General features: G+C 38.6%; 1 protein-coding gene across 3 annotated transcripts in view; it reads left to right on the top strand.

The window, feature by feature from the left end:
* The window catches only part of Il23r (interleukin 23 receptor), a 69,922-nt gene that overhangs the window by 37,491 nt on the left and 7,764 nt on the right, over nt 1-24,667 (top strand). The window contains exons 6-8 of one of the 3 annotated variants that reach the window (XM_085839671.1): nt 4,634-4,828; nt 21,233-21,311; nt 24,202-24,304. In XM_085839671.1, coding sequence (XP_085695797.1) covers nt 4,634-4,828; nt 21,233-21,311; nt 24,202-24,304 — 377 coding nt within the window. Of the gene's footprint in view, nt 1-4,633; nt 4,851-21,224; nt 21,312-24,201; nt 24,305-24,667 lie in introns of all 3 variants that reach the window. The other 2 variants (XM_085839672.1, XM_021165800.2) reach the window with 2 other exon arrangements.

Raw genomic sequence — 24,667 nt, forward strand, 5'->3', positions numbered from 1 at the left:
GTTTTCTTCCAAATTAATACATATCTGCATTTTTCAGAAGCTTTTGTGCAAAGATTTTGTAATCAACTTTAGAATTTTAGTTATCATTTTCTAAAGACCCTTGTCACAATATATGTCTCCCTTAACTAGAGATAGTGCCTGTTGTTTTTACTAAACTTTTTGTAAGACACTGAGTACTTATTTTAAAAGTGACAATAGACTTTTTTTTCTAAAAGGCAGCTCTTAAAAGAAAGCCAAACACTAGTTAGTTTTGACGTTTTATGAGTGGATGTTGTTTACTGAAAATAATAGGAACAATTATTTTTTAATAATGGAATAAATTATAATTAAATTTAAGTATTCAGTGCCTCTCTAGCAAATTGAAACTTTGCCCAATAGGAAAACACACAACATTTGGAGAAGTCTAATTACATTTTAGACGGTTTACCTAGTTTTAAAAAAAGATAAAAGACATTAAACAGAGTCCTAGTTTTAATAGCCTTTAATTATTGAAAACAACTGAGTTATAACTGTCATCTTTTTTCTTCACATTTAACTACCATAACCTTTTCATAATATACTTTAACCTTTTAATTTATTGTAATCTATTTTCATTTTGGAACAATTCTTTTCCTAACCATAAAAAGCCCATTTTCATATAAATTATTTCCTTTTGGCTAAAATTTTCTTTACCAAAAGTATACTTTATTATCCACAGATATTTTTCATATGGTTTTTTCTTGTTTTGTTTTATTCTTGAAAATCTAGAGAATACTTTTTTGTCAATAAATTATATTTCAAATGACAACTCAGAGAATCATATTACATCATAGGAATTAATTATTGTCTGGTGGTTTGAATATGCTTGGCTCAAGGAGTAACACCATTAGGAGGAGTGGCCTTGCTGAAGCAGGTGTGACCTTGTTGGAGGAAGTATGTCACTGTGGTCACAGGCAATGAGACCCTCCTCCAAACCACATGGGAGTCAGTATTTTCCTAATGTTCTTCAAATGTAGATGTAGAACTCTCAGTTTTTCCCAAATCATGCCTGCCTGGATGAATCCATGCTCCCACCTTGATGATAATGGACTGCAGCTCTGAACCTGTAAACAGGTTGCACTGGTCATGGTGTCTGCTCACCCTAACTAAGTAAAACCCTAAGACATTATCCAAAATACATCATAATAGAAAATTATATTTTTGATGTAAATAAAATTAATGCTGTCTATAAACTATAAGATGTCTCAATCATTAAACTAAAAACTCTTTATTCCAAAAATGTTTATGTGGATATACATATTTATACATATACATTCATTCATATGCTCACATCTTAAAAAATCAGCCAGCCGGGCATGTGCACGGCTTTAATCCCAGCACTTGGTAGGCAAAGACAGGTGAATTTCTGAGTTCGAGGCCAGCCTGGTCTACAGAGTGAGTTCCAGGACAGCCAGGGCTACACAGAGAAACCCTGTCTTGAAAAACAAAACAAAACAAATCAGCCATAAAGTATTTAAAATGTAGTGTGGCCATGGATAGACATTGTAGGTCAAATAAAACAGATTAAATAAAACGCTTAGAAACACATATGAAATCTGATCAACACATGACAACACACTGAAGTAACATGTAACAAAGTATGTTTAAGCACTGAGAAGGTAAAGGATTGAGTGACCATGTCTAAATCTTCTGTATGAAGTTTTCAAGCAAGCGTGTCAGGAAAGAGGACTTCCATCCCGAGGGGTTCCCCTCCTTCTACTAGTCTCCTACTTAATTTTTTTCACTTTGTATATTTTGTCAGTTGAACATAAACCAGCATTTTCTTAAATGTAATTGAGAATGAGGTTGGCAGAAGGTGAGCTGAATGGAACAAGATAGCACTCTGTGGGTTCTAATATATTTTCTCAGGGTGAAGCATGGTCTCACTTTGGTCAGAAGTTAGCATAGAGGGAGAAGTGGACTCCCCATTCCAGAAAGATTGAGAATGCAAACCAGCTCTGGTCTGCAGGTGGTGGCTGGTGCATGTTATACTGGAAAAGTAGTGGTGGGTTCTGCGATGTGCAGCCCTGGAGATGGGGTGGGGCACCTATAATAATCCATATAAGAAAGGTACAGACAACCACACTAGTTAAGCCAATTAAAAGTATGTGAGTCCTTTATTAGCCAGTGACCAAGAGCAGTCTCATGCCTCAAAGTGTCTTGGTGCCAAAGTTCAGGGGTACAACCTTTTTTAAAGGTGAAAGTCACAAAGACCATCATTTACATCAAAGTTAGATGAGGGTCAGAGTAACCTTGAAACATCCATTTCTGGCAGAATATTATAATTAATTTAGACAGAATAACAATTATTTTTTTTTACTTATACCTTCCTCAGTTATTTTAGTTTATGATTAAGTTTGTGTAAACATTAATTATTTTGGTTAATACATCAGGACCAATGGTGAAGGCCATGGAAATCTCAAATGCATTGCCAAGGTAAATGTGACTACTGTATGGTAGAAAGCCAAGAACTGTCTAAGAAAACACAAAATGCTGTCAGGACAAGATGGGGGTACCTTAGTCAAGCCTTACCTGCATGAAGGGAGATAGAGAACAACTACATGGTGAGTGTGAGCACCTGGCCAAGTCTAAGAGAAATCAGGAGGCTTTTGCGAAGCTCCTGAGACCAGAAAGTAGTAAGCCTGAGCCACCATATGTCAGAGAGGACAGAAAAAACCCAAGTGTGGCACTGGAGAAGCTGGAGGTTTTGTCATCTGAGCAAAGCAGAGAGTTGGGCTAGGCATGAGGCTAGCAGTTGTGGAAAAGTTTCAGTCTCTAACCAGCTAAGAGGAGGAAGAGGCTTTCTGGACAGGGTGCTTTTGTGTGGAGAATATAGTAAAGAGAAGCAGAGATGAAAAAGAGGTATTTTAGAGGTAGAAAAGACATTTGCTACAGGAATCTTTGAACCATTTGCCACTATGCTGTATAAAATTTAGGTCTGTACAAATGTTTACATCAAGGGAACTATGTTTATGCCATTGAAAGCCATTGTTTATTTTTCTGTGAAGAATGATGTTATAAAAGAGAATTGGTCATTTGGATATGATCCTTCCCTTCTCCCCCCAATGTTAAAGCATTTTGAGAAAAGGCACCTGAAAGGAGAATCCTAGGCAGGCAAGAATGGGCAAGAATGAGCTGTATCCATTATGAGGCTTGCTGAGTGAGTCAAGCAAGTGGAGACAAGTGAGGGAAGCCTGCCCACCTCTGCTTCTTGATCTCCTCCCAAAAATGTGGCCATTACACACCCAGGAAAACAAGCTGAGTTTTGGTATCCCCAAAACTGAGTAATGGGCTCTAACCCTAGCTCAGAGGAGGCACCTGCCTTAACATTAATTTTTACTTTGTCCACAGATAGCAGTTGTCCCAAAGATGAGTTTTACCAAAGGAAGGTAGGGGCCAGTGTAGGGTGTGGAGAAGCAGCAGTAAGGGTAGAGGGGCCAATGGGGTCCCAAAAGGCATCTGTTTCAGCTGAGCCCCCTCATGGGCTTTGGTACTATTATGAAAGGTTTCAGGTTAGGAGCTCAAGGTGCACAGTGAGGGAGATGGATTGTCTGAGGAAAATTCAAACCCATGAGGCAGTGCGCCCGTCGTACATGCTTCAAAGATATGGGAAGGTTTAGAGCACAGCTTTGAGACAATGTGTGTAGTTGTCTCTAACTTCAAGCAGCAGGAGAAAAGGTCTTGTATGTGGGGGAAGGAAAGAGTGGCCTTGGGGATGTGATGAGAGTAAGAACTGGGGACCCATTTAGCTAATATGTTTCTATCACTCTTTTAAAGCAGATAAAACTCCTTGTTGATCAAGTGACTAGACTCTCTGGCTGGGTAGAGACATCACATTCCATTTGTACCTAGTCAATCACTTTGGCTACAGCACTGGGTCTCCTCCTTCCTATGAAGGAAAGCTGAGCTCTGAAAATGCAACAGGAAGGAAATAGGAAATAGCTCAGGAATATTTTCAGAGTTCACCTTTCTTGAATGTTTTCTTTGCTCTCAATCACTTGAACCACACATTCATACATGTTATGCAGTTTATATAAATCTCTAATAAGGACCAACTTAACAATTTAGCTTCTGAGTATTTTTTTCTAATTTATTCACAAACAAATGAGATATTTCTATCATTCAGGGAAATTACATTTAATTCTTGCCCTGAATTCAATCTCCAGCACCAAGTAACTGGACAACTGGGCATCCCCAAAACTATAGTACTAGGAGGTGAGGACAAGACGAACCAGAGTTCAAGAATATCCTCAGCTACATATCGTTTGAAGCTAGCCTGTACTTCATCAGACCCTAACACACATACACACACACAAAGAAACCCATTACAAAGAAATAATATGATTCATTAAAATTAAATCCCCCAACCCCCCTGGGGGGACACTTATTCCAAAGTATAAAATGTGTTATAGTTTGGAATTTCTGGAAATTTTCAATCTTGTCAAATGTAAACCAGTATGGTTAATTTTAAAGCCTGCATGTGGCATGTATGTTTTATGCAAAGTGCTCTGTTCTTGCTTGCTTTCTCTGGCTCTAGGAAGTGCCCAGACTCTAATAGGTGTCCCACAGGTCTTCCGCCACATCACTTCACTTCCATTGTGCATCTTTTTTTTAGGTTAAAGAATTTGACGCCAATTTCACATATGTGCAGCAGTCAGAATTCTACCTGGAGCCAAACAGCAAGTATGTATTTCAAGTGCGATGTCAAGAAACTGGTAAAAGAAACTGGCAGCCTTGGAGTTCCCCCTTTGTCCACCAAACTTCCCAAGAAACTGGTAAAAGAAACTGGCAGCCTTGGAGTTCGCCCTTTGTCCACCAAACTTTCCAGACAGGTGGGTATGAGCCAATGCTATGTTCTCTGCAGCTTTCCTTTTGATCTCTCTCTTCTTAGCATTCTTTCAGCTTGCCTGCATTGAGAGAAGCTATTCTCTCAATGCAGGCAAATAATAACATTGGAAAATAATAACATTGAAATCAGCAATCATTAAAATTAGCTTTTTAAAGTTGACAACTTGTGAAATGGTTTAAACCACCTGGTAAGGCTGAGGTTTCAATACACTAACCCACTTCTCCTCCTACAAAGGGTTCTTGGGGTGACAATTCCTACACTGATTTTCTATCAGTCTTGGTTTGGGAAAGTATCATTGAGTTACCACACACACACACACACACACACACACACATATACATATTTATACATATATAACCAATTTTTTAAAATCAAATAATGTGAAGAAACACTAATTATCACTACACTAAAAGAACCAGAAAGAACCAAAAACATTTAACCATGGGATTAAAGGCTTCTCAAAAAAGACCTTGCTGATAGATATTTAAAAGATATCCTTCCTATTATAAATAATTACACATACATACATTGAATCATGCCACACAATAATGCCTTCTTAATGAAATAGATTTCAATTGTAAGCAAGTGATAAAGTCAATTATAATTCTCATTATATTCCGGGATGCATCCATGGACCAGAGGTATGCCTTTTATGTATAGTTTATATGCCAGGCTTTTTTCGCTTCCCAAAAAGAACACATCTGGCTTAATTATGCTTACATCACTAACAGCATCATCCCTACTGTAACAGCTTGATAAATGTGATCTGTGATTTCAAGTGGAAGGAGCTGAACAAGTCAAGTTCTTTTGGCGCCCCCTGATGTCCAAATCATTTTTTGCTTGTTTCTTTGTGAACATGATTTTAATATTTTCAACTGTTAATATTTAACAAACAGAATAATTATTTTAAGATATAGTTCATTGTTATGTCTTCCTTTTCATTTCTGATTTTCTTAATTTGTATATTGTCTCTGTGACCTCTGGTTAGTCTGGCTAAGGGTTTATCTTGTTGATTTTCTCAAAGATCCAGCTCCTGGTTTGGTTGATTCTTTGTATAGTTCTTTTTGTTTAACTTTGGTTGATTTCAGCCCTGACTTTGATTATTTCCTGAAATCTACTCCTCTTGGGTGTATTTGCTTCTTTTTGTCCTAGAGCTTTCGGGTATGCTATCAAGCTGCTAGTGTAAGCTCTCTTCAGTTTCTTTTTGGAAGCACTTAGAACTATGAGTTTTCCTCCTACCACTGCTTTCATTGTGTCCCATAAATTTTGGTATGATGTGTCTTCATTTTCTTTCAATTCTAAAAAGCATTTAATTTCTTTCTTTATTTCCTTCTTGACCAAGGTATCATTGAGTAGAGAGTTGTTTGGTGTTCATGTGTATGTGTGCTTTTCATTGTTTTTGTTGGTATTTAAGACCAGCCTTAGTCTGTGGTGATCTGATAGGGTGCATGGGATTATTTCCATTATTTGTATCTGTTGAGACCTGATTTCTAACCAATTATATGGTCAATTTTGGAGAAGGTGCCATAAGGTGCTGAGAAGAAGTTATACTCTTTTGCTTTAGGATGAAATGTTCTATAAACATCTGGTTCATAACTTTTGTTAGTTTCATTGTGTCTCTGTTTAGTTTCTGATTTCATGATCTGTACATTGCTGAGAGTGGGGTGTTGAAGTCTCCCACTATTATTGTGTGGGGTGTGATGAGTGCTTTGAGCTTTAGCAAAGTTTCTTTTATGAATGTGTTGCCTTTGCATTTGGAGCATAGATGTTCAGAATTGAGAGTTCATCTTGGTAGATTTTTAATTTGACCAGTATGAAGTATCTTTCCTTATCTTTTTTGATAACTTTGGGTTGAAAGTTGATTTTATTCAATATTAGGATGGCTACTCCTGCTTGTTTTTTGGGACCATTTGCTTGGAAAATTGTTTTCCAACCTTTTACTCTGAGGTAGTGTCTGTCTTTGTCCCTGAAGTGTGTTTCCTGTATGCAGGAAAATGCTGGGTCCTGTTTATGTAGCCAGTCTGTTAGTCTATGTCTTTTTTTAGGAAATTGAGTCCATTGATGTTAAGAGACATTAAGGAGAAGTGATTGTTAATCCCTGTTAATGTTGTTGTTAGAGGTGGAATTGTGTTTGTGTGGCTGCCTTCTTTTGAGTTTATGAACAGAAGATTACTTTCTTGCTTTTTCTAGGGTGTAGTTTCCCTCCTGGTGTTGGTGTTTTCCATCTATTATCCTTTGTAGGGCTGGATTTATAGAAAGATATTGTGTAAATTTGGTTTTGTCATGGGATATCTTGGTTTCTCTGTCTATGGTAATTAAGAGATCTGCTGTGTATAGTAGCCTGGGCTGGCATTTGTGTTCTCTTAGGGTCTGTATGACATCTGTCCAAGCTTCCATAGTCTCTGGTGAGAAGTCTGGTGTAATTCCGATAGATCTGTTTTTATGTTACTTGGCCTTTTTCTCTTACTACTTTGAATATTCTCTGTTTAGTGTATCTTGTGTTTTGATTATTATGTGACAGGAGAAATTTCTTTTTTGGTCCAGTCTATTTGGAGTTCTGTAGGCTTCTTGTATATTCATGGGCATCTCTTTCTTTAGGTTAGGGAAGTTTTCTTCTATAACTTTGTTAAAGATATTTACTGGCCCTTTAAGTTGGGACTCTTCACTCTCTTCTAAACCTATCATCCTTAGGTTTGGTCTTCTCATTGTGTCCTGCATTTCCTGGACGTTTTTGGCTAGGAGCTTTTAGCTTTTTGCATTTTCTTTGACTGCTGTGTCAATGTTTTCTATGGTATCTTCTGTACCTGAGATTCTCTCTTCCATCTCTTGTATTCTGTTGGTGATGCTTTCATCTGTGACTCCTGATATCTTCCCTAGGTTTTCTAACTCCACAGTTGTCTCCCTTTGTGATTTCTTTATTGTTTTTATTTCCATTTTTAGATCTTGGGTCTTTTTTTCACTCCTTTCGCCTGATTGATTGTTTTCCTGTAATTCTTTAAGGGATTTTTATGTTTCCTCTTTAAGGGCTTCTAGCTGTTTACCTGTGTTCTCCTGTGTTTCTTTAAGGGAGCTGTTTATGTCCTTCTTAAACTCTCTATCATCATCATGAGAAGTGATTTTAGATCCGAATCTTGCTTTTCTGGTGTGATGGTGTATCCAGGACTTTCTATGGTGGAGAATTGGGTTCTGATGATGACAAGTAACCTTGGTTTCTGTTGCTTCTGTTCCTTCGCTTGCCTCCTGCCATCTGATCATCACTAGCATCACTAATGTACATGCCCTCACTATGTCTGGCTGGAGCCTGTCCTTCCTGTGATCCTGGTTGTGTAAGAGCTCCTCAGAATCCATCTGTCTCTGTGATCCTGTGATTCTGGAATCCCGAGATCCTGAGATCATGGGTGTGTCAGAGCTCCCAGGACTCAAGCTGCCTCTGGGACCCTGAGATCCCGGTGTGACCATGCTCCTAGGATCCTGAGATCCTGTGTTTCTGGGCATGTTAGAGCTCCTGGCAGTGGAGCTTCCTCTGGGTGTTGTGGGACTGGCTTCGGAGTTCACACCCAAGGCCTGCTAAAGGCACTAGCCCACACCAGAAGAAACCTGTGCCACTGGTCAGGCAGAGTTCCTAGGTGCCTGGGTCCCTCTGGTCCCAGTTACTTCCAGTGTTGGGGTAGATGTTGTGTCCTCCTCACCTCTGATCCTATCCTGATTTCCAAATCTTAGAGCTACATAATTCAGGGAATAATTTTCAAGTTCTCAGTTCTCTCTTTTTTTGGAAATTAAGTTTTAATTTATTCAGTCTTAACTTGATATTGGTTAAACTTCTTGAGACTTTACATAGGATATAAAATAGATTTCTTTGGTAATTAAGTTATTTAATTGATGAGCCCTTAACTGATGACCTATCTCTCTAGCCACAAGTAACCCAATTCTTTTTAAATAAGTACTCAAATGAGTTTAATTAAGCATAATTTACTGAAATTAGCAAAGTTTGATCTCTATAAGCTTGTTTGTTTTCTACATTCACCATATTTGGGTGTGTAACCAGCACCATTTTGTAAATGTACAACCTGAATCATGATGTGATAGACAGCACATTGCTTGAGGGTCATGGCACTGGGTTGCTCAAACGCTGAGAAGTCTCACCACTGCTCAGGAGTCTCATCTTTGTTGTTGTAGTTCAGTTCTGTCAAAGTGGAAAGGCAGATATCCTGGCCCCTCTACAGGTTAAGGGTAGGCAAACAAATGGTGTGTGTGTGTGTGTGTGTGTGTGTGTGTGTGTGTGTGCTTGCGCATGCCTGGTTTATTTGTTTGTTTAGACAGAGTCTTGTCCTGTAATACAGGGTTGTCATTAACTCGGGATACTCCTCCTGCCTCAGCCCTCCAAGTGATATAATTACAGGTATTTGTAACCATATCCAACACAAATGTTTAAGAACCAAGGTTTTCCACCTAGGGTAGAAGGGAATAAAAACCTCCAAAATCTAAGCTTAAAGTTTTTTACTTCATAAGGCAAAATTTCACTTAAAAGGCAAAATAGCATTCAAACTTAAATATTTATACATTCCACACATTTGCTAAAGGGAACCACAGATGATTCTTTTGTTGTATATTCCTTCTGTGATACATTAAATGAGAAAATGTGAAAATAACAAAGAAAGTAAAAATATTAAAGCTGAAATATTGATTTTCTTCTTTGCAAACACAATGTAAGTTTATTTATTATATGACTTAGAATTATGTACTACTCATGTTATATTTCCTACATACTTACATTTTTCTGATTACTATTGCAATGTGTTCCGGATTGCTTATGTAGTCTACCATGCTGAGTTTTTATGGCCACACATTATTCTTGTTTGTAAATATACTATGACTTAATTAATCACTTCCTTCTCTTTTTTTCTGAGACTTTTTATTTATGTTTGTGGGTGTTTTGCCTGCATGTGTCTGTGTGCCACATGCATACAGTGCCTAAGGAGGCCAGGAGAGGGCATCTGATCCCTTGAAATTGAAGTTAATATGTATGAAACATGGGAATGCTGTGAATATACCCTGCCTCCTCTGGAAGAGCAGGCTCTTAACTGCTGAGCCATCTCTCCACACCCCATTTTCTTATTTAAACAAAATTTCAGCTCCTTCATTTCATCATTATCAATAAGCTTTTTAACACAGATGTACACTTAAACTTTTGTTTCTTATATCTAGAAAAGAATTATTAAATTAAGAGTTAGGAAAATTTGGTGCTGGGAAGATAGCTTGATGAGTAAAGTGCTTGCTGTGCAGAAACAAGGACCCACAAAAAGCCATGAGCAGCAGTGTGTATCTGTAATCCCAGTGGTTGGGTAGGGCAGATCCTAGCCCCTGCCTAGCCAGCCAGTCTAGCCCAATCCATGCGTTCCAGGTTCAATAAAAGATCCATGTCTCAAGGAATTAAGGTGAAGAACAAGAGAAGTAGACACAGAGTGTGAGCCTCAGGCTTCCACATGCATATACATGAAAGAAAGTATCCTCACATACACAAGCACATGCTCATACACACAGCTAAGCATGTACATGTATACACCATTCGCATTATTAAACACACACACACACACACACACACATTACCCATACATAAAGTTAAACACACATATAACATACAGACCATGCACAGATTGAACCTCACATAGTGGAGCAGAGGAGTGTGGGGAGGAAGGGAAGAAGAATAAAGCACATTTTAAGATGTATGTTGTCAAATTGGATTTTTTTTTATTCTATGGGTAATTTGATACTGTAGTTACATCATCCACTCTTACATCTCCTTTCTACCCCCTCTCTCCCTCTAAAATTCATGACCCCTTCTTGTGCAATTATATATTTATAATCTATTGGTGTGTGTGTGTGTGTGTGTGTATCCTACTGAGTCTATTCAGTGTTACACTTATGTATTCTTTGAAGCTGACCATTTGAGATGAATAGCTTACTAGGGGCCTTACCTCAGAAAATACCTAATTCTCCCTCCCTCAAAAACCATTGCTTGCCTGTGGCTCTTCATTTAGGAGTGGGGTCTTGTGAAATTTCCTTAATCCTCACTGGCACATCAACTGGTGTACTGGTTATGCAGGCCTTATTTAGGCAGCCATATTTTTGAGAGACCATGGAAGCAGACCCTGTCTAAAAGAGAGTACCTTGCAGCAGACATCTTGGTTTTCTGGTTCTCACAATCTTTCTCCTCCCGTTTCCACCATGTCTTCTGAGCTTTAGGTATTGGGATTGTGGTGTAGAGATACTAAATGGGACTCTGCTCCCCGTGGTCACCCAGTCTCAGCATTTTAACCAGTGTGGTAGTCTCCATCTGTTTCAAAAGGAAGCTTTTTTATGAGGCCCACAAGCTACACTTACCTGTGTTTCCAAGGATGTGTGTTTAGAACTAGTTAGAAGCTCCACTGACTTAGAAAAATGATAGTTATAGTTGCTAAAAATGTTTTGTAGAAAATCCCTATTAACTTTTTAAAGAGTCCATTAAAAACAGTTTATTATTGTGTTAATTAAACATTATTTATAATGGCAGGGATTATAAGTGTTTAAGGACCTCAGCAAGCAATGGACAAAAAGATCTATACCGTGGAGAAGTTTTACTGTAAAGAGGATAGAAAAGAATAATTACATCACAAATTTCTTTGCCTTATAAGAACAAATACAAATAAAACAAGAAGAATCAATCTACACAGATGAGGATTGACATGATTTGTGACTGAAAAGAAAAAAAAAAAAAAACTCTGTGGCCATGAAATTATTTTGCTTTGCTTGATAATGAAGGTCTTTTTCAACAGCTAAACTCCAAGTAACTAAGAGTTTATTATTAAACAGTTGAAGCAATAATGTCCCTTCCATAGAGGATTTTCCTGATTTATTTTCTAAAATTATGATTTGTATATCACTGGTTTCTAAAATTATATCCAGTTATGCTGCAGACATGTCTTTGTATTGCTGCTCTCTGAAGACAGTCTTTTCCTTGCCTTTAAAGCCTGGTCTTGGGCACTGAGCATAGCTGCACACGCCTATAATCCTATTAAGAGGAGGCAGGAGGATTCTGAGTTCAAGTCCAACCTAAGCTATGTAGTGAGAGCCTGCCCATGAATGAATGAATGAATGAGAAGGACATAAGCAGCCAAATATTGGTCTGAGGCTGAGATATTGGTCCAGTTGTAGAGCACTTGGCTGCTTGGTTTCAGTCCTCAGGACTGCCAACTATAACAATTAAATGTTTAAAAAGGAAACCCACCTCAAAGAGAAACTGAAACAGCTCATTTATAGTAAGAGTTAGATGTCATTTCTCTTTACTTTTACTGGAAATAAAAGCTTTATTTAAAAAAAAGAGAGAGAGAGACCAACCAACTCCTCAGAATAGGGGAAGTTTTTCTGGTTAGACAGTCATTCTCCTTTGTTCTTGCATATTCTCAAGAGGTCAAATAGTAAGACTGGGTGTCTTCAGAATATTAATAATAGCTAACCTTTCTTTGCTATTAGTATGGGTGGGGCACTGTGTAAGCCTTTTACCTATGAATTGTCCTTTACTGCCATAGTCCTATAAAAGCAGCATAATCATTGTTTCCCATGTGGATAAAAGCAACGAGGCCCAAACACTTGCCAGTTTTCTTACAAAACTGGTGAATAACCAAGTCCTGGCTCGCTCAAGCTGTGGATTCCAGAACAGCTGTGCTGTTTGCCTTCCCCAGAGACCTAGGGATGGCCTGCATCAACCCGATCCCAGCCACTTGTCCACACGCTCTGAACATGCCAGTAATAGAACCTTGCCAACAAAGTTTTCTTTTTAATGGAGGGCTCACTATGAAAATGCACAAGTGAGAAAATAAGATGCCATCAACTCCTTCAAACCTTGTCATAACTACATGAGGAAGCAGGCTTAATTTGAAGTGGTCAGAGTGAAACCAAGGGTCTCCAAAACCCTTGAGATGATATAAGAAAGGAAGTGGTAAGGAAGTGGTCTGAAAGACACATGGGAAAGGTAGACATTGTTCAAGGAAGAATAGTCGTGCTCAGTTTATAGTAAGTTTTCCAACTTGTTTCTGTGGAGTAAATTATCTCAAGTACAGTGTTTCTCAGAGTGGGAGCCCTGGGCCAGTTGCTTGGAAATGCCTGCGCTGATCCCAGAACCGAAGTGTAAGAAATAGTGTTCTAAATGACAGACCAACCGTCAAGATAGAGAAGTGCTGGGTGTGGTGGCTACAACCTGTAATTCCAGATGGAGGCATGAGTCTCACCAGGACTTCAAGGACAGGCTGGACATCATAGTGAACTCTAAGCCAGCCTGGAATATATAATGAGACCCATCCTCTCACCCCAACAATAGAGAGAATTACTAGTTAGCATCATCCCAGGTCTAGTTTCCAGCTCTCGATGTTCAGTGTTCACATCTTCTTCTTCGGTTGCTTGGCTAAGAAACAAAGATAACACCATCTAAATGAGACCAAATGCAAGAGAGATGGTACTCAGGACAGAGGTGCCAAATTGAGTTTTCAGGGACTCAAGTGTCTCGCTTATATAAATATAACAAAAGGTGGGCTCCTAAGGCCACATAGTCATCTACTACACACAATCCAGCATTTCTACACATATTTTTAGAATTCTTTGCTCTCCTTTCTAGAATTTATGCTTAGTTTAATGATCTGCTCATGCACACTGGGTTTATCTGGACTCTGCTTGCAAAAGACAGTGTAGGCTTTGCCTCTGAGATCTTTCAGCTAGGTTCAGCTGTATTATGAAAGTGCACTTTGTGGGAAAGCCTGGGCAAGAGTCAACAGCTCTGCAACCTGGTCACTGTTGGAAGTGTTTTTTGTAAGCACTGGCAAGAGGCCTTGGAGGCAAACTGGGGCTCTGCTACTTAGTGTCTTCAATAAAAAACACCTAACATAGATTTAAAAAAACAAACAAACAAACAAATCTGGGAGACACAAGTGTGGAACCATGCTTTAGTAATAACAGGCTTCAGAGGCTGTTTGAGAATCTCAACAATTCTCTCTGGTACTGCCTGACCACTTTCCTGGGAGTCTGCCTACCTGGATGTCCTGGCAGCCTGGGTTCTGCACATGTCTGTGCTCAGGAATGTTGTCCATGGGACCATCTCTGCTACATCTGGTTTCATCTGGCTGTGAGGCCTCAGCGAGACTCAGAACAGCTGAGAGCTTCTAATCCACCAACCTGGACATTTGCTGTAGAAAACCCTGGGGTCTCTAAGCACAGAAAATATCCTAAATGAGAAGGACAATCTGTCAATAATTTGTAACAGACCAATACTGAAAACCAAGTCATTTCCCTGAACACCGCTCTGTTTGTAGAGGCCTCTCTGTAATGGAAAAGGGCTCCAGTTTCATAATCCTTTTATGAAGTTAGAGTGCCAAAGGAAAAGCAGTAATTTCATAATGACTAATTAGTGCTTAAACTGCAACTTTCAGTAGAAGTTTCCCAGAGAAGGCACCCATTTGGACAGTTTTCCAGAAGAAGGCAAGTGTGAGCAAGCTGTGAAACTTCATTTCCCTTTGTTCCTGTGAAGTCACTGGCTGTGGCATCACCAGCTCAACTATTTGGGTGCTCATTAATTCGTCAAGATTCTTAGAGCATAAAGAAGGGGAAAAACATATTAAAAGGATTCAATGTATGTGCTATTAAATGTAATGCAAATTTAGTTATACTGTGCTTTCCAAATTTTTCCCTCATTTATAATTAGAGATTTATCATTCACACATAAAAGATGAATTATAATTTGTAGATTCCTAGTTAATAAACTGTGAAAGAAACAGTGTTCCTTGAAATATGAACCGATTTGTACTTCTTATTGAGGTTTTCTCTTCTGGTAAACCACTGGCTTCTTCCTAATAAATAACAACTCAAGAGTTCTTAAGGGCTAGAGAGATTGCTCAGTGGGTGGGAGTATGAGCTGCTCTTCCAAGGGGCTACTAGACTATTCAGACTTAAGCACTGAGCTCCAGAAGGAGGCTAGAACTTTGAAGAATCTTTGACAAAAGGTAAAATTCTTATCTCTAAAATTTTGACATGCTTTGATTTCCAACCCTCATCTCTATGTGGTCCACATGGCTTGAGGAATTTTCCTGAACAGAGTCTTGTTTTCCTTTCTCTTATTCATTGCCACAACAGGATGCCTTTGTTCATCTTCCTTTTTCTCTGTAAACTTACTTATAGTGGAGGAATGCTTGAATTAAGAGAGTCCCAGGGCAGTGTCTCTGCATACCTAACCATCCTTAATATACATGGATGATATGATCATTGATGCATAAAATAACTCTTGATCTGGCTTAGTCTTCCAAGTGTCATGGTGAGTTTGTTGCTGGTATACCATTGTTTCTTCCTTGGGCTTCTGATGCCTGCCTGATGTTCTATGGTCAGTGTCTTCACTTTACCAGTCAGTATGTAAACGCTAGACCAAATTTTTGCCCTTGGTCTGATGGTACTGAATTCTACCATTACGGGTTTGCCCAGGGATGATTGCACTTAAATGCTGTTACACCGTTGAATTATTAAAATAATATTAGAAAGATAAGGACCGAAAGAAGACATATATATATTTTAAGACAATAGTAAGGATGGAAAAAGAAAATTATCTTTTTCTTTGGCTCTTCTTTCTTTTGGAAAGAAATATCAGAACAACACAGCTGTCAGCTCTAAGTTCTTTTTTTTTTAATTGGTTATTTTCTTTATTTATATTTCAAATGTTATACCCTTTCCCTGTTTCCCTCCCTCCTGGAAACACCCTACCACATCCTCCCTCCCCCTGCTTCTAGAAGGGTGTTCCTCTACCCACTCACTCACTCCCACCTCCCTGCCCTTGATTCCCCTATACTGGGGCATCTTTCGAGCCTTCATAGGGCCAAGGACCTCTCCTTCCATTGATGCGTGACAAGGACATCCTCTGCTACATATGCAGCTGGAGCCATGTGTACTTCTTTGTTGATGGCTTAGACCCTGGGAGTTCTGGGGGATCTGGTTGATTGATATTATTGTTCTTCCTATGGAGTTTCAAACCCCTTCAACTCCTTCAGTCCCTTCTCTGTTAGGGACCCTGCACTCAGTCCAGTGGTTGGCTGCTAACATCCACCTCTGTATTTGTAAGACTCTGGCAGGGCCTCTCAGGAGACAGCCATATCAGGTTCCTTTCAGCATGAGCTTCTTGGCATCCAAATTCGTGTCTGGGTTTGGTAACTATATATGACATGAATCCCCAGGTGGGACAGTCTCTGGGTAGCCTTTCCTTCAGTCTCTGTTCTATACTTTATCTCCATATTTACTCCTGTGAGTATTTTTGTTCTGCTTCTAAGAAGGGCTTCTAAGAAATATCCACACTTTGGTCTTCCTTCTTCTTGGGCTTCATGTGGTCTGTAAATTGTATCCTGGTTATTTGGAGCTTTTGGGCTATTATCCACTTATCAGTGAGAACATACCATGTGCTTTCTTTTGCAATTGGGTTACCTCACTCAGATGATATTTTCTAGTTCTATCCATTTGCCTAAGAACTTCATGAATTCATCATATTTAATAGCTAAGTAGTACTCCATTATGTAAATGTATCTCATTTTCTGTATCCATTCCTCTGTTGAAGGACATCTGAGCTCTTTCTAGTTTCTGGCTATTATAACTGCTACAAACATAGTGGAGCATGTGTCCTTATTATATGTTGGAGCATCTTCTGGGAATATGCTCAGGAGTGGTATAGCTGGGTTCTCAGGTAATACTATGTCCAATTTTCTGAGGAACCGTCAAATTGATTTCCAGGGGGTTTGTACCAGTTTGCATTCCCACCAGCAATGGAGGAGTGTTCCTCTTTCTCCACATCCTCACCAGCATCTGCTGTCACCTGAGTTTTTTATTTTAGCCATTCTGATTGGTGTGAGATCGAATCTCAGTGTGGTTTTGATTTGCATTTCCCTGATGACTAAGGATGTTGAACATTTCTTTAGGTGCTTCTCCGCCATTCGATATTCCTCAGTTGACAATTCGTTGTTTAGCTCTTTAACCCATTTTTTAATAGGGTTATTTGGTTCTCTGGAGTCTAACTTCTTGAATTCTTTGTATATATTGGATATTAGTCCTCTATCAGATGTAGGATTGGTAAAGATATTTTCCCAATCTGTGGGGTGCCTTTTTGTCTTATTGACAGTGTCCTTTGCTTTACAGAAGTTTTGCAATTTTATGAGGTCCCATTTAACACCAATGGCTTGTGCTGATCTAAGTTCTTATAATGCAGTCCTTAGCTGACACAAAGACTGACAAAGGAAGAAGTAAGAAAAACAAACTCATAGATGTTTGTGTTTGTGACAAAAGAAGCCCACTTATAGAAACACTGCCTTGAAAAATATTAGAGATATGGAGCTTGAGGTATATGGGAAATAATCAACAGATAAGAGAAGTATATCCATGTGTAATGACATTTTTCCCAAAGCTAACTATAATAGTAAGAATTTGAAGCCTATTTAAAAGTCCCGCCTAGCAACAGAAAATTTTTGAGGCTTTAATTTATGTAAAACATAGTACTAGTGCTTTAGAAAAACTGTCTCATTGTGGTAGTTTAAATGAGAATGGCCTGAATAGGCTTTTACGTTTGAATGTTTAGTCTCCAGTTATTGGGATTGTTTGTGCATTAGAGGTGTGGCCTCTAAAGGGAGAGGTGAGCCCAGAGCTATCTGACTCTTTCTTTCCTCTCTGTCTCTCCTCTGCACCTGCAACTTGCAGGTCAGATGTGAGCACTCAGCTACTATTCTAAGATCCACACCTGGCTGCCTGCCACCGTAGTTCCCATAATGAGACTCTCTGACACTGTGGGCAACTCCTCAGTTAAATGGTTTCTTTTATAAGCTGCCTTGATGGTGGTGTCCCTTCACAGCAATAGAACAGTAACCAAGACATAAAAATTCCTGAGCGAAGCACGGCTGATTTCCAGTTTTACTGGGAAGATCACAAGTCACAAGGAAAATTAACAATTTGTCTGGGATTATGTAATTCCAACTCGTGGAGTTATGTCAATAGTTTGCATTCAAAAAAGTTTCCCAACAGGATTGTGATTGAACTGATACTGTATTGTATGATCATGATCAGTATTAAGAAACCATAATTGTGTTTTGAGTAATTGTAATGCGGAACTGCTCGTTGTATAATGCTGAATGAAAAAGACACATGGTGACATTGTCCAAGCATATGGTCTCCAATAGGATACTGATGTGGGAACAATACTTAATAACTATTACAATAAGTGTCTCTACGTTTTGAAATCCTGTATGCTCTTCATAATCTTCCTTAATTTCCACGCCTCCTATAATTAGTGTGTTTATTGAATGATCAAGAAAAACATCTGGAGAAAATAACCAGACGGCTGAAGATTGAAGTATTCACTGCTCAGTGCTCTAACTCCATAATACACACTGTGCTGTGATCAAGAGCCCTGTGAGGCCAGGCAGTGCTAAGACACTGTGACTTGTTCCCAGAGAAGCAAAGCTTTCTCTTTTGGAGCCAGACTGCTGGTGGGTCCACCACCCTGAACTGTCTTGATGCAAAAGTTAAGCTCATGAGACTAGTGACCAGTACAAAGTAAATCTAAAAACTAGGCAAGAAGTTCCACTCTTCAACTGCCATGTAGGTGACATTAGTAAGTCAGTGGCCGTGTCTAAGTCTTCTTTCAATCATTCAGTAAACAGAATGCTTAGTTATGTTGAAATTTTGCACATGATTGTGAAGCTCAGCAGAGAGCATGTGAGGGCCACTATGTCACCTGAAAGACATTGGAAGGCACTGAATAGTTGCTTCACAGCGATGACAGTTTACCAGAGGGGAACAGAGAGTGAACAGCCAAGGAGATCATTTGGCACCAAACACTAAAAAACAAATAAAATACATTTTCCCAAAACCAGTCCTTTGGAGTAGATTTGGTTAATTTAGCCTGGTATTTGTTGGGCTAAATAGTATATCTATGCTCTGCTTTTTGCCTAAGGATAAGGAACTATTCTTACTGAAAACAATCTAACTTCTTTCCAGACACACTGTCTTCTAGGAAGATCACTCTTATTTTCCATGTCAGTATCTGTAAACTACATCAAAAAATCTTTCCAAATTAGAAATTATCTGGGTTTCTGAATATCCTTAAATATATCCTGTGAAAATACACGAGTCATCCAGTGTAACACTCTACTGAAGGGCAGAATTATCCCACTATTAGCAGAATCCCACAGGTAATAAAGAAATAACAGAGATAGCATGAGATTTTTCCAGCTTGTTAGCTATGGCCTGGTGATTAAAGCTGACATAAACAATGTTTTACACCTGTGAAAGGGTCTATGTGTGTGGCTTCCTATTTGTGAGTGCTTTCATGTGTTAAAATACCTAAAAGTACTAAAAATACTAATAGCTGGTGAATTAAGAGGGCAGAGTTGGGTTATTTTTATTTCACACTTCTGTTTCCTGTTACAATACCTTCACCATAACTTTTGCTTTTATAATAAAAAAAAAAGAAATTTAAGTATGATTTATAAAGAAACCAACAAGCCACGTGGTGGCAGTATAACATGGCAAACATGTGGCTTCATTTCAGTCCTATGCTAAAAGAAAATTGTCATAGACGATTTCTTCTCTAATAGTTCTGTTTGTAAGTTATTTTATTCAGATATCTAATTCTTGGTAAAATTACCCTCTCACAATTAAGCACTTCTTTTAAATGACTAATTTAATTTAAATGTGTGTAACTCATTGATTTGAAGCTATGATAACAGACTCCAAAGGAAAATTGTATCTACTCATTAAGACTAATAAATGTGAAATATAGTTGTTTCCATATCATATAAGTCAATAACCCATAAACTTTTCATTGCCAGAGCAACTGAAGTTTATACAACAAAATTATATTATATTGTAATAAAAAGCACAATTTATTATTTTTAAATAAAAATGTTAGTTTTCAAATAATAAAAGTAAAAATAAAAATAACATCCATGTATGTTGTAAACCTCTGCCTTTGCCAAAGAGAAAATTATTCTGCATTTTAATGTTGTATTATTTCTGCTTTTAAAATTCTGAAAGCATGTAGCTGCAAGTCCTTCTTGAGTAGTGAGAATTACCACTGCTCTCCTACGGGAGCAAACCTGGCTGCTGGCCATGACTATGTAACCTTCACCACTTAGAATTTAGTAGAATTACTTGCTAGGGATCAGAAGAGACTTAGCAAATTTTGAGAAGCTCAAAACAATTTCTGATTGCCATAACTTACAGGAAATACTTTCCTCTTTCTGTCAAAACACAAGAGAGCCCTGACAGTTTCCTGATGCTTTCATCTTCTAAAATCCCCAGTTTACAGAAAACCTGCCCTTATGTTGCCAGCATACAATTAACTTTTTCAAATCATTCTAGAGGTCCATATAGGAATTTTTTATTTGAACATATGTTGTCCATTTTTTAAACAAGTATCCCATGAACCACACTTTATCCCATAAGCCTTGACAACAGGAACAGCTCGAGCTGTGTAAGACACTTTTTCAGAAGGTTGAGTTTGAAAAGTGACACTGGAGTAGCTGAATAGCTGGGATCTGAGGGATGCTGGACTTAGATCCTCCTTCAGAGCTGTCTTCTGCCAAGGCTGAAGACTGTGTCCATGAAGTCACATTTGGCTGCTTTCCATGATTAGGAAGCAGGAGATGGGCGAGCTTACTCTGAAATGCTTTTGAATTCAGACTTAAAGTAAATTAACTGCCAAGCCTTCTTACCACACCCAATTCTGAAGCTTTCATTACTGGAGCCCTGAAAGTGTAATGGCTAGACAGAGCTGGCCAAGAACCCCAGGAACAGGAAAGCAGAAGAGAAGAATTCTTAGTGACATCTCACCTCTATATTGCAACCCAAAATATCCACTTACAAAAAAGTTCATCTTAGTGCAGCCAAACCAGAGCCTGTCCAAAGGCAGAGGTGACACAACTTAAACCATCAAAGAAACTTAGGTTTCTTAGCATCACCAATTTGAAGAAACCAAGCATGGACAAGTTATTGTGCATTTTTGTGGCTGGGTGGAATTTTTATCTTGGTATTGTCTTAGTATTTGTTGCCTAGAAACCAAGAGAAATTGCTAGCCACATTGGTATTTTAAAGCCTGGTGTAGTTTTTAACTGTCCATGCAGAAGTTCCTCTTTTGAGATGTAGTCACTGAAAAGGAAATAAGAAAATGTACACATTTGAGACCTAACTTTATTTCACCCTCTGAACCTATTAGAATGACTAAGTTTAATCATTTCCAATCAAGAGAAGACTGTCTCGGGAGAATGAGCCATCTGAATGCTAAGACTTAAAATGCTGACACTCTTGTTTCAAGTTTCCCAGGTTACAGCAAAATCATCCCACGAACCTCAGAAGATTGAGATGCTCAGTGCTACAATCTTCAGAGGACATCCTGCTTCAGGTAAACATATGCACACACTCACACTCTCCAGTGTGTGTGTGCAAACACACACACACATTTATGTATCTATCTATATATGTATGTATGTACACATGTATATTCACTGAGGTCTCCTCAGTTCCTCAGCAGATAACTTCCACACCAAAACTAATGTGTCAGCATTTCTTAGAAAAACAACAACCAGCTACTTTCTATGGGAAAATACTTGATTAGATTCAAAATGTGCTTACACTGAGTGCAAGCAATCGTTCAGAGGTGCCTGTCTGCTGTGGTAGTGAGGTGATTACATTGTCATTTCAGTAGGCTCTGGGTCTCAAGTCCCAAAAATGTCTTTTTAAAAATATACCACCTACCCACCATGTGCTAGGATTATATATACATCATCTGTCAAACTCAAGAGCAACATGTTGAGATAAACGCCATGAATCTACTTCATAGATGGGGAAGCTGAAATTCAGGAAGGTTGAAAAATATTCAAATGTACAAAGCTATTAGAAATAACGCAAATATTACTTTTGTGATTTCCTTTCATTTGTTTGGGTTTTCTTTTATTTTTCAAGACAAGATCTCACACTATAGCCCAGTTCCAAAATGTCCTACAATTTAGAGCAAGCCTCCTTTTTTTTTTTTTTTTTTTTTTTTGAGACAGGGTTTCTCTGTGTAGCCCTGGCTATCCTGGAACTCACTTTGTAGACCAGACTGGCCTAGAACTCAGAAATCCACCTGCCTCTGCCTCCCGAGTGCTGGGATTAAAAGCATGCACCACCATGCCCGGTCACAGCAAGCCTCCGTCTCAGCTTTCCAAATGCTGGGATTATGAGACACCACATTCAGCTCTATTCTTTTAAGTACACAAGTCTGTGCTCTTTCTCTTGATGAACCAGCTCCCACTTTGTTTGCTAGTATGGCTTGGTATTTTTTTTTTTATTTATGAACACATCTAAATGTTTCAAGCATGTAAAAATATTAGATAAAACTTTACAGTGGGCAAATTTAACTAATCCTAAATTGAAATTTGCCATTGAAAAACTTGAAGCCTGACTATTTCACTAGTAAACTGTTTACTTCCCAGCACATAAATCTAACAGGTCTTAAAGAAGAAACTTTCAGGTCATATTGATATTTTTGCACGTTTGATAATTTATTCAACCAATGTGTGTTAAGCAACTATGTACCAGCTACTGTACTGGGTAATGAGAAATTAGTAATGAAACAAATGGAAAAAACTGGACATAGTGGTATGTGCCTATAATTCTGGCAATAAGGAGGTAGAAGCAGAAAGCAATAGTCAAAACCTAAGATACATAGCAAGTTAGAAGCCAAGCTGGGCTACATGAGACCTTGTCAAAGAAGTGGGAATGGAGGGATGGAGAGAGGAGGGAGTGAGGGAGTGAAGGAGGAAGGGAAAGGGAAATACAATGAAAGAAAGAAAAAAAGAGAGAGAGAAAGAAAGAGAGAGAGAAGAAAAGAAAAGCATTTGTCTTCATAAAGCTTCTACTCTTGATAGATAGGTGAGAAAAACTATTAACAAAACAACAAAATGTTACATGTTGCCAAAAAAAACATGAAGCAGGAAAAGACAACCCCATACAGATTCCTAATTGTAGACATGCACATTGAAATTTCTGTGAAAATTTTCAAGGCTGGAGACTCACTGCTGCTCCATTAGATAGACAGTACTGTGTCTTATGAAAAGTAAGATGTGAATCTCAACAAGCTTGTAATTATTCCCCAAGGTCATTGAGCTGATGAATGTCAGAGTTCAATTTGGCTCTTGGTCCCTCCTATCTCCTTACACCATTTCTCCAGGCACCCTGTATCTTGATAATCCTTTCTCTAATTCTAAGCTCTAATGCTCAAGGGTGTGCAGCAACTTGTAGCCTCATTAGTTGCTTAGAATGTTCAATAATAATTCTTTGGCCCTAGGAAAAATATGAATTCCCTACTCTGTGAGAGTTTGAAACAGACTAAAGTTCACAGGCCCCTGTCTGGCAGATGAGTTTAAAGATGAGAAAAGGCAGCCTGGAGACATCCAGGTGAATGGAGCAGAGAAGTGACTAGTGTGGGGCCAGTAGCTCCCAGTGCTAATCATTTAAAAAAAAAAGTGGGAAAGGGAGATAGGGATGGAAGAAGAAAGGAAAGAAGGCAGCTACTCAGCATGGCCCCACCACAAGTTCCAAACTGATAAGTCACATCTAAAGTATCTTCTAGATGTAAAAATATTGAGGTTATTTTCCTCTGTTCCAGGGAGAAAATGTGATAAGCCTATGAATAACACATGTTGGATAAACTATACTGGGAGATCTAAAGAGATTAATTCAACTTCAGAATGTAAAAAGGGTGGGTTTTTTAGAAGGGTGAAAGACGTAGCAATTTTTATTTCTTTCTTACAGCATATATTATTCTAAGTAGAACTACTGCTTTCTCATAGGTAAAGTTTCATTTTGAAGAATGATAAGAAGTCACAGATAAATTTTGCCTCACAGAAAAGGCTACAAAAATGATATAGTTGTGACTTTAGCAGTCTTAGACATTGTCACAGCAGTTGGGAATTCTCAGCTGTCAGACAAACCCAATGAGGTTTCTCACGACACATACTCACACAAGACATGTCTGTGAATTGGCCACACTTGCTGAAGATGCACTTCTAGAAACCCACTAACCTCAAATGGATGTGGTCCAATTTCCTCACACAGAAGATGGTTTCCTGGGGTATACAGTCAGGCAATCTGGAAAGGCAATCACTTTGTAGTCCTAGGTGAAGGTAGACTCTGCTTCCCTTCCCTTTGAGATCAGTGACTGTCACTTTAAACAGGGTACAGAGAACGCTGACATGGTCATCTCATGGACAGTAATGCTCAGTTAAAATTACTTTTCTTTCCTTTATTAGGTAATCATCAAGACATTGGACTTTTGTCGGGAATGGTCTTCTTGGCCATCATGTTGCCGATTTTTTCTCTGATTGGGATATTTAACAGATCACTTCGAATAGGGTAGGTTTCTATAGTTTCTGGTTCCTGGTTTAGGCCATATACACGTACTATCAAAGTGTACTCAATTCAATTATTTACTAAAAAAAAAAAGACACCTTAACATCTTTATTTTGAAAAAGAGAAATTATTGTGCATGTATAATGTGTGACTAGGAGAATATGCATGTGCCACAGGGTGTGCATGGAAATCCCAGGACAGCTTTGTGGAGTTGGTTCTCTCTACCTTTATGTGCATTTCAGGAATTAAATGCAGATATATCATCAGGTTTCGACAGCGAGATCTTTACCAGCTGAGCCATCTCACCAGTCCTGAAAATGGAAAGTTAAAGGACAGATATTTAATAAATGCCTATCCTTGTCACCT

The sequence above is a fragment of the Mus caroli genome, unplaced genomic scaffold (assembly GCF_978045245.1).
Source record: "Mus caroli unplaced genomic scaffold, Mus_caroli_1 scaffold_7, whole genome shotgun sequence".
Taxonomy (NCBI): Eukaryota; Metazoa; Chordata; class Mammalia; order Rodentia; family Muridae; genus Mus; species Mus caroli.